At 37.5% G+C, this 10035-nt stretch overlaps 1 protein-coding gene across 5 annotated transcripts in view; it reads right to left on the bottom strand.

Annotated features, from left to right (window-relative positions):
- Positions 1-2380: 2380 nt before the first annotated feature.
- Positions 2381-10035, bottom strand: part of trafd1 (TRAF-type zinc finger domain containing 1) — a 12525-nt gene continuing 4870 nt past the window's right edge. For 4 of the 5 annotated variants that reach the window (XM_046035202.1, XM_046035200.1, XM_046035201.1 and 1 more), the window contains exons 9-14: positions 5615-5875; positions 5159-5297; positions 4040-4256; positions 3840-3894; positions 3678-3713; positions 2381-3505 (exon numbers count right to left, since the gene is read on the bottom strand). In XM_046035202.1, coding sequence (XP_045891158.1) covers positions 3467-3505; positions 3678-3713; positions 3840-3894; positions 4040-4256; positions 5159-5297; positions 5615-5875 — 747 coding nt within the window. In that variant the 3' untranslated portion in view covers positions 2381-3466. The remainder of the gene's footprint in view (positions 3506-3677; positions 3714-3839; positions 3895-4039; positions 4257-5158; positions 5298-5614; positions 5876-10035) is intronic. The other variant, XM_046035203.1, reaches the window with a different exon arrangement.

Genomic DNA, 10035 nt, shown 5'->3' with positions numbered 1-10035 from the left:
AGTGTATGGCGTATGGTCTCAGCACTGACAGACTGAACACGCCCACTCCCTATTCACACCTGAGACCTTGTAACACTGAGTCACATGAAAAAATGGCTAATTGAGCCCAATTTGGACTTTTTCACTTAAGGGTGTATTCACTTTTGTTGCCAGCAGTTTAGACATTAATGGCTGTGTGTTGTGTTGTTTTGAGGGAACAGCAAATTTACGCTGTTATACAAGCTGTACACTCGCTACTTAACATTGTAGCAAAGTGTCATTTCTTCAGTGTTTTCTTATGAAAAGATCAAATATTTACAAAAATGTGAGGGGTGCACTCACTTTTGAGATACTGTATATCTTACATCCCATATTATATCATAGCTTACTATATTAAAGCCTTTACTATGTTGATGTCTTATACAGTTTAATGACATTATATTCTATTCTATGTCTATATTAATACACACATACACTAAGTATCATTACATAATTGTATTATACACTGAAAAAAATTATAAATGCAACACTTTTTGCACCCATTCATCATGAAGACTTTCTGTACACAAATGGCTTATTTCTCTCAAATATTGTTCACAAATCTGTCAAAATCTGTTAGAGCACTTCTCCTTTGCAGAGATAATCCATCCACCTCACAGGTGTGGCATATCAAGATGCCAAATTCTCTGAAACGCCTATAGAGACGGCTTATGGTAGAGAAATGAACATTTAATTCACGGCCAACAGCTCTGGTGGACATGCCTACAGTCAGCATGCCAATTGCACGCTCCCTCAAAACTTGCGACAGCTGTGCCATTGTGCTGGGTGATGGAATTTCACATTTTTGACTGGCCTTTTATTGTGGCCAGCCTAAGGCACACCTGTGAGGTGGATGGATTATCTCAGCAAAGGAGAGGTGCTCACTGTATTAACATAGACATAGAATAGCTATCACTGTCACTTTACCTTGTAATTTTGACTTGCATAGTTCTATTTTTTATATATAGATAGCTTTCATATCTCATTGTTTTACTTTTATCTATTTATTGTTTATGTTTTATCTGTCTGTACTTATTTCTGCCCTGGTGCTGCTACAACAACCGAACTTCCCCTCAGGGGATCAGTAAAGTCTAATCTTATCTTACCTTGGTAGCATCCACCACTCAGACACCAAAGACAAATGTTGTTTTCATATGTAAAGTTTTTCTTTTTTTCTTTAAAGGAATTGCTTATAAGCTGGGATTGGCTCCAGCCCCCCCGCGACCCTGTACGCAGGATAAGCGGTTGACGATGGATGGATGGAATTGCTTATAAACTCAACACCACGAACTAAATAACTGTCTCAAAACATTGAGTCCAATTTCCTTATAATAACTTACAGATTACAGAGTTCTTTTCATGAAACTTCCTAGAAAGTATAAGGAAATTAGAATCTGGAAAACACAGCAATACCATTTTATCTCCACCCCTGAAGGCGACCATGTCTACTGTATTTTATAAAAACAAGAGGGCTCTATTTGCATTTGTTTTATTGTGCCGCCTACACTTAGTAATTCAAAGGTAAATGCATTCGCTGCTTGGTTTTGAAGACACGATCTTCAAAAATCCATCAATAACAAAAACATGTTAGCTGTTTTTTTAAGTGTTTTTGATTTAGTCAATAAATATCAAACATGAATCATACTTTAAGGTAGTTTCCCTTTAATGACCAGACAGTGAAGTGTATTTTTTTCCAACATTATAATAGGTACAATGTTTTTTTCTTCAGCCTTTTATAAGACATTCAGTAATTGCTCTTGTGATAAATGAACAAATCAAAAGAGAACTTCTGTATTTCTTTCCATAACCATTAAGGTTTTACAAACTAAAGGTCTAAGGTGCTACTACCTTATTATGCAAAAGCATGCATCACTTCCTCATTATGTGACATTAGCAGTGACAGAAATACAACTTTATGATCAAAAACATGTATTGGAGCTTATTTCATGTATGATTAATGGTTCATTCACCAAGATTCAGGTTTTTCCAAACTTCATATTCAGTCATGTAAAGTTAATAATAATCACAATACACATTTGCTTGATCATGGTGTGACTGTAAAGTATCTATACTCTGATGCCACATCAAATACATTCAAAACAGCAGCAGTTGTCGAAGCTAGTTCTGCTCTTTAGAGTCTTTAGTCACCCCTCACACAAAGGGCACCAGATATGATAAGAAGTTAACAAGGCAGGAAACAAATGAAGTGATTAAGTTGTTTGTAATCTTGGTATTAAAAAAATATCTTTTAGCTTTACTTCTATGTAGGGTTTCGGTATTATGACTGGCGAACTGGGGTGAGCTAGACATAGAAGGATGTATGAAACAACACTGACAGAACACAAAATAAAAACCATGAATGTTATCATTAAACATTTAATAGCCACACAAGACAAAGGGCATCAAGAAAGTTGTTCTTAAACAGGAGTAGTAAGCCATGTGCTATGAGTGCCTACAGTCCATCAAAACACCACACCAGGTGATTTCACTGATTACTTGCTCCTCACTAGTTGAGCTTGTTGATCAGGTTTTAATCAAGAAAATGCTCTGCCATTTCTCAAGACTCTCAACCTCTGATGCTTGCCTACTTTATATGTATTTCTAAGGTGGACCCTATGTTACACACAAAACACTTCTTATCAATCTTAAATTCTATTTAGAGGAGCAGCACACAACATTTTTCATACTACATGAAAAGAAGATTGGACAGGAGACACTGTTTCAAAAGCCATCATCATAACAGCACATATATAGAGTTCTATAGTTAAGATTTAAAAAAAAAAAAAAAAAAAAAAAAAAAATCAAAATTACTGAGGAGTATTAAAGACAAATGATAGACAGTATAAAAAGACAAATGTTCGATAATACAGTTTTTTTTTTTTTCTTGGTCAAAGATGCATAAATTTATCAAATCTGTTCCTGAAGCCCTTTTTAAACAAAATAATCTATCAAAGTGCTTTAGGTTACATAAGGATGCAGAAACCAGGAAGGAACTGGCAAACAGGGGAGAAAACAAAATGTCCTTGGCTAAAGCAACAAGGTAAAGATTAAGTTAGACAAATCTACACTGACAAAGTCATGTGTCTGTGTTTGATGTTCTCATTGTTCTTAATAAGCCATGACACGACTTGTACGGTTAAAAAAAAAATAAAAAACTTCAAATCACTGTAAATAAAAATTGATTTTTTAATTTAACTGTTAAGGCTAGATGTTAGACATACAAACCTTTGAAACAAATCTTGAAATGAAGCAGAAAATGCATGAATAAACCGAAATACTTACTTACACTTGAATAGTAGAATTCATGAAAATATAAACTGCAAGATACTAATACTCACACAGGCACTTATTAGATAGGTATGTGTTTCATTTTCAAAAGTGTGCAAAAAGATAAATGAAAAGCAGAGTATGAGATTTGGTTTGTCTACTTCTCCAGACGTCCCTGCTCTCACTCTTCCTCCTGCTCTTCATTCTGCTTCTTGGGCAACTGCAAAAGGAAAAAATACAATTGAAAGTCTTTTTATGGATGGAAAAGTATGTTAGGAGGCAAATCCACCCTTAAGCAGAATTCACAAAGTCTACGTAAATATTTGCAGTGGCCATATACTGATGGGACACCCCCAAAAACACTTTACTGCTCATGCCTATATTTTACCCACCTTGAACTTGAACGCACAGAAGTTGGAATTGTGTTTCTACTTGGACCACATACAAACAAAATATTTGACATCAACCTTACAGACAATGCATTTTTCATTGTACCGTCCATCATGTTCAGTAAACAACAAAATGACAAAATGAGATAGAGATAAGAAGTGTACCTTTGTCATTGGATTCCTTATGTTCCCTCTCCCTTCTTTATTTTCTGGTACTAGTCTGATGGAGAAACACATTCAACTCAATACTAACAACATATTAAAAATAATACAAATCATTATGATGAAGAAATATTGAATGGGTGGAGTAAAGATTAAAGTAAATTAAAGACTAGAGTTTCCAAGGATTTGATCATTGTTTTTACCCCTTTAAAGATACAGAACCAGACTTCTCAGTGTCACAGAAAGACGACTGAGCCCCCTCTGCTTCCCTGCCATGCTGTGGTCTGGTGGTGACAGAAACATCACAGTTGGACGTCTTCCTTTGACTTGGTCGTCCAATGTAGCCTCTCTGCCATTCCCTTGGGTTTTGTCCTTGTGGTGTGTCTCTGTCAAATCCAAAGTCCTCCTCCAATAAGTTACCTATATGTGGAGCAGGACACACAATATCTGTATAATTAAACACACATTACAATGACCAAAGAATAACTCCTGCACACTTCAACCAAACGTCCAAAATATAAGGCAATAAAATAAAACAGCCATTGTCAGAGAGATGTTGACTGTTGCACGTTTATGCTATTGTTGGTGGTGATGTTGAATTGGATGTTAAATACTTGTCCACCCCAAATTTATATACGTACATTTGGAAGTAAAATATTTAAAAATGTTTCAATATAATGCAATCTAATACAAAATCACCACTAATTCCAGAGTTTCACAGTTGGCTGAATAGGCGGCACTCTTAACTCAAAGGTCACTGTAACAAAAATACGTTTTTCGTCATAATGTAAGAATGACTCGGTGAATTCCAAATTTCACACGTTGACTAGGACGACACAATGAGTAAACGACGACTAGCACAGTACAGGCTTTCCTTCATTCTGCCTTTCACTTGCGCCATCAGAATGACGTCACTGCAAACAACGTAGTGGAACGAGCCTAGCTAAGAGTTTCACCTGCAGCTCATAGTGAGGCTTCATATCTAAAAATGCCAGGAGAAATCAAAAGCACCACAACTTGTGTAGCTATACTCTATAACAATCCATCTTTACAAAGTAATCAAGTACATGTGTTAGCCAACACATCTAGGATATATTCACTGGAATCATACATATGTATCATCTAACTTCCATTTAGCCAAAAAATACACTTCATACCTTTTCATTCAATTCCTTCCAATATTGACTACATATATTAAATGAGTCTAGAAAGACATGGATGTAAACTGCAACTTGACTGGTTGCTGGGGGCATACAACCGCAGGGGCGGTAAATTGAGTTTAATATTAATTTCACACATTTAAAATAAATTCTACACATTACCTTGGTGCTTTACTCTTCCTTGAAAATCTGGAGACATCCTGCTAAAGGTCTCTTTTCCAGGACTCAGTGGTTTTTTGACAGATGTTCTTGTTAGATTATTCAGTGGATGAGCAGTCTGAGGACGCATGTCACATTTGTCCTTGATATAAAAACAAAAAATAAAAAATTCACAAAACATTAGCACAAATATATCAGTTTTACAGGGAAAATACACATTGATCAACATCACGGTAAATATTTGTGTTTAATATTAAACCTTCATGACAAGCTGGTTGTTCTGGTCATAATGTGGAAATCTCTTTTCAATAATACTGCCACATTTTTAAGAAATCCTAAAATAGATTAAAATAATTTTCCTTTCCTCACAAGCAGTACAATAACGTACTTAACAATCATTCGCGACATGTCAATACTGTTAAGACTGGTTACCTTGCGTGTTTGGTGACAATTACAAACCTGATGGTGAAAGACAACAGCCTCTTCTAGAGCAATGCCACAGAATTCGCATGGAATAACCACATCGCCCTCTAGTGGACTGGCTGGAGGACTATAGGAGGCCGGGGAGACCGACCGATGGAAAGTGGGGATGTTTGAAGCGAGTGTGTCAGGGACATTGTGCATCAGCCCTGATGCGTTCCTGCTCATCCGGTCCTCTTTAGGTGGAGACGTGGGATGCTTGCTATAGGACGCAAAGGCAGAGGCGGGGCTGCACCCAGTCTGAAAGGAATACAAAAGGTTGCAATCTACCTTAAACCTGCTTAAATCAAGTCATCATGTCCCTGCTAGTGTTCAAACAGAGAAAGGCTGTGACTGGACCGTGAACTATCTGAAACAAAGATAAAGAAGGGCATGCACATATTTGCATGCCATGTGATATCTGACTGGATCTGAGCATTTTACTGATTAGATTTGTCCATACACAGATTCACAGCCTTTAGACAGGTTTCAGAAGAAAAACAGAAAGCACCATGATAAAACAAGTAGCTCACAGTGCGGTAACGTGGGTCTAGAATCAGGTTAAAATATTTTCAAACGTCAGCAAATCCTGATTTCAGTAGGGAGAGAGAACAGGGTGTGTCAGTCAGGTTATAATTGTAGTTTTCACTCTTGTCATGTATGCAGATATAATGTACTGACCTGGAATTACAAACTGTCTGCCCTCCTTTTTTCAAGTGATGTGTTGTGTCAATGTATATTTTACTTGAATATGGACATGAATTCTCAAAGCAGAACTAGCATTACATTATGATGTCACTGGGATCACAGGCTCTTTAGTCCAGAAAACAAAAAGGTGTCTACAGGGTGGACTGATAATATCATGTAAAAACAGAAAAGCTAATGAATCTGCACATACAAGCTTAGGGGAAAAAAAATCAGCAAATACTAAATTGAAGATCCTTATTATGACTGAAAGCCAAGATTCTTCAAGTCTATAAATGTGACACACGGCAGTCTTTTTTTAGGCCACTTCTCAATGTATTGTGAATGTAGTGCATTGGTCTATATCAGGATAATGTGAGCACAGTGACATTGTTTTGTTTGTAGGTGTGCTGTTTACATGTTTAGAGCACACCATGCCTCAGTCCGATATTATTTTTAATTTCATTTTCAAATAATGTTTGAAGCGTTTGTTTTAAGGCGACTTTAGACCAAGTATAAAAACTGTGGTCTGCAACATTAAAACCTGCCAGTTAACTCCACTGCGACTGGACAAGACAGTGTCTTGTGTCTCTTCAGTGTTGTGGCCAGCTTCTTGTGGAGCAGCTCTGTGCTGAATTTACAGGAATGGGGAAGTCAGAGTATCATCTGTAAAAATTCACCCACATAGCGTTTACTGTGTAAACTCTGTAAAATGGACGCTCTATTTCTTTCTAGTATGCGTGAAAGAATTCCTCTCTTAAACCTGTTCATTTCTCTGAGGGATAAACTGTGCCTGCCTTGTTATCGCAGTGGTTACCCATTTACAAAAGGTATATTCCCCTGTTGTTCTTTCCCTGAAAGCAACTTAGCGCCCAGCATCCAGCACATAGATCCAGCACCTGATGCGACACCAGCAAATGAAGTGATAGTAATCAAATGGACCCACGTCGCGCCACGAGTTTGTGACCGAACGCAGGCTAATGCACAGCAGAGTATAGGGCAGGTAGTAAAACTTTTATGAATTCTCATGAAATTATGTTGTTAGTCTCTTATATTATGACTTTTTTCTTAATATATTAGAGAACACCTGCTCTGTGGGATTTCAGGAGAAAAACTATTTAAAAAGCAATACAGAATGCCTGAGAGCCTTAGTGCATCATATTCTAGTATATTTTTATATTTTTAATTGTCACCTGCAGCCTGAACGTTGTAGAGTTAGGGGTTAGGGTTACCCCTTAGATGCTGGCCCTAAAAAAAGTTGAGAACCACTGGACTAGATCCTTATTGGCCAGGGTTGACAAACTGTTCCTTCTCAGCTTTCTTCATTTTTAACTGAAAATATTGTGTTCAACTCTTAGGCTACGTTCAGACTGCAGGTCAATGTGACCCAAATCTGATTTTTTTTGCCCACATGTAACTCAGATTTGATCTTTTTATGACAGTGTGAACACGCCAAGTCACATGGAATCTGATCTTTTCCATATATTTGAGCTGAACCTGGACACTCGGGTATTGATGTGACTGATGACTAATGAAACGAACAGAAAGTTGTGAACACTTGTCTAATTTGGGAGAAATGTGACCCATGAGAGGACAATGATAAACAGGAGTCTCCCGTGAAAATCCGGAGGGTTAGGGAAGTATACTAACCGGAGCTAACCTAACTGTGGCTCTGTTTACTTCTGTACAACAGTGTGCTGCATGTGACCTCCTGTTATTTTTCTGCACAGTACACATTGGAGTCTGATTTGGACCGCATTTAAAGAATAATGTGAACTGTCAAACAAAAAAATCGGATCTGGGAAAAAAATTGGAATTGAGTATTAGGGGTGTGACAATAAGTCGATACAGCAATAAATCGTTGTACATTTTTCCATGATATTGTATCGATATTCCAGCCCTTCATATTGATACACAATATTAATAAAAAAATAGCGCTCAATGCTAACATATAATGGGAATCTCCAACGGACATTAGCATCGCGAAAATACAATCTTAACATAAACTATACGTTTTGCTCCACATGCTGAACATCTTCAGTGACATACTGCGCAAATACTTAAAGTACATGTTTCCTGAGCTCTGAAATAAAAGAGAGCAATTTGTATCTGCAGTAAAAAAAAAAAAAAATAAAAAAAAAAAATCAGTGAATATGCATTTTATGTGCCTTTTTATGAACAAATGTTTTGATCATTTTTCATAGTTGCTCTGTAGTTTTATTTACAGACTGAGCAGAATTGTGCTGTTTTCTAACAGTTTGGATTTGCAGCAAATAAATACTAAACTTTTTCACGGGCATTTTGTATTAATAGTTAGACAGCTATCGTGATGTATCACTTTAGGATTGTCAAGCGATTATCGCAGAATTGCTGTATTGTGATATTATCATTATCGTGAGCCGTGTATTGTATTGTGAGGTACCCTGCGATTCCCACCCCTATTGAGCATTAAGGCCTGCAGTCTGAACGCAGCCTTAGTCCAGTGGTTCTCAACCTTTTTTGGGCCAGAGCCCCCCTATCCATTATCCAGGGCCCTTACCGCCCCCATCAAAAAGATGTTGGCTATTTGCCCTAAAAGAAATTGTTGATGATGATGATTATTATATTATTATTAACTATTGTTATTAAAAACATATAAAAAGCACATAAATGAATTACAAATATATTTATTACTATGTTATGTGAATAGCACTTACACTCACCTAATGGATTATTAGGAACACCATACTAATACTGTGTTTGACCCCCTTTCACCTTCAGAACTGCCTTAATTCTACGTGGCATTGATTCAACAAGGTGCTGAAAGCATTCTTTAGAAATGTTGGCCCATACTGATAGGATAGCATCTTGCAGTTGATGGAGATTTGTGGGATGCACATCCAGGGCACGAAGCTCCCGTTCCACCACATCCCAAAGATGCTCTATTGGGTTGAGATCTGGTGACTGTGGGGGCCATTTTAGTACAGTGAACTCATTGTAATGTTCAAGAAACCAATTTGAAATGATTCAAGCTTTGTGACATGGTGCATTATCCTGCTGGTAGTTGCTCCAGAGGCTTGCGACCTCTGACATAAATAGCAATTGTAAGTCACTTTGGATAAAAGCGTCAGCTAAATGAATAAATGTAATGTAAATGTGTTTGTGGCCCCTTTTCATCTCAGTGATAAATTAATCTATTTTAATTCAGTTATTGACAGGACTTTATTAGCTCATCTGTTAATAACTTATATCATAACAGTTCATGTTATAAACTTTTTGCACATTCAGAATCTCTCCCACATTTCTGTGTTCTCCGATATGTCGAGAAAAAAAGTCGTAATCTTACGAGACAAACGTTATCATTTAATGAGAATTTTGCTTCGCTAGTAGTATCCCCTCGACCGTCTGACAGACACAGAACTGGATGAGACGAGGAGATGCTCAATCAGTGCGACAGCAAAACTAACCGAGAAGACCTGTTATCAGGCAGAAATCTCACCACAATACACACGTTAACTTAAACTCCGTGGTGGGTGAAATTTTACAGATGATCTTCTGACTTCCCGTGAAGGCAGCACAAAGCTGCGCCACAAGTAGCTGACAGAGGAAATACACACCATCTCGGCCCAGTCGCAGTGGCGTAAACTGGCTGTAATGTTGCAGTTGTTTTGAAAGTAGTTGAAAGTTCAAACTCCCATTGTTGTGATTCTTTGGGGTAAACTCGCCTTAACCGCCCCCCCCCCCCCCCCCCCCCCACA

This window comes from Micropterus dolomieu, linkage group LG21 (assembly GCF_021292245.1).
Source record: "Micropterus dolomieu isolate WLL.071019.BEF.003 ecotype Adirondacks linkage group LG21, ASM2129224v1, whole genome shotgun sequence".
Classification (NCBI taxonomy): domain Eukaryota; kingdom Metazoa; phylum Chordata; class Actinopteri; order Centrarchiformes; family Centrarchidae; genus Micropterus; species Micropterus dolomieu.
This window is presented reverse-complemented; position numbering and strand designations above follow the sequence as displayed.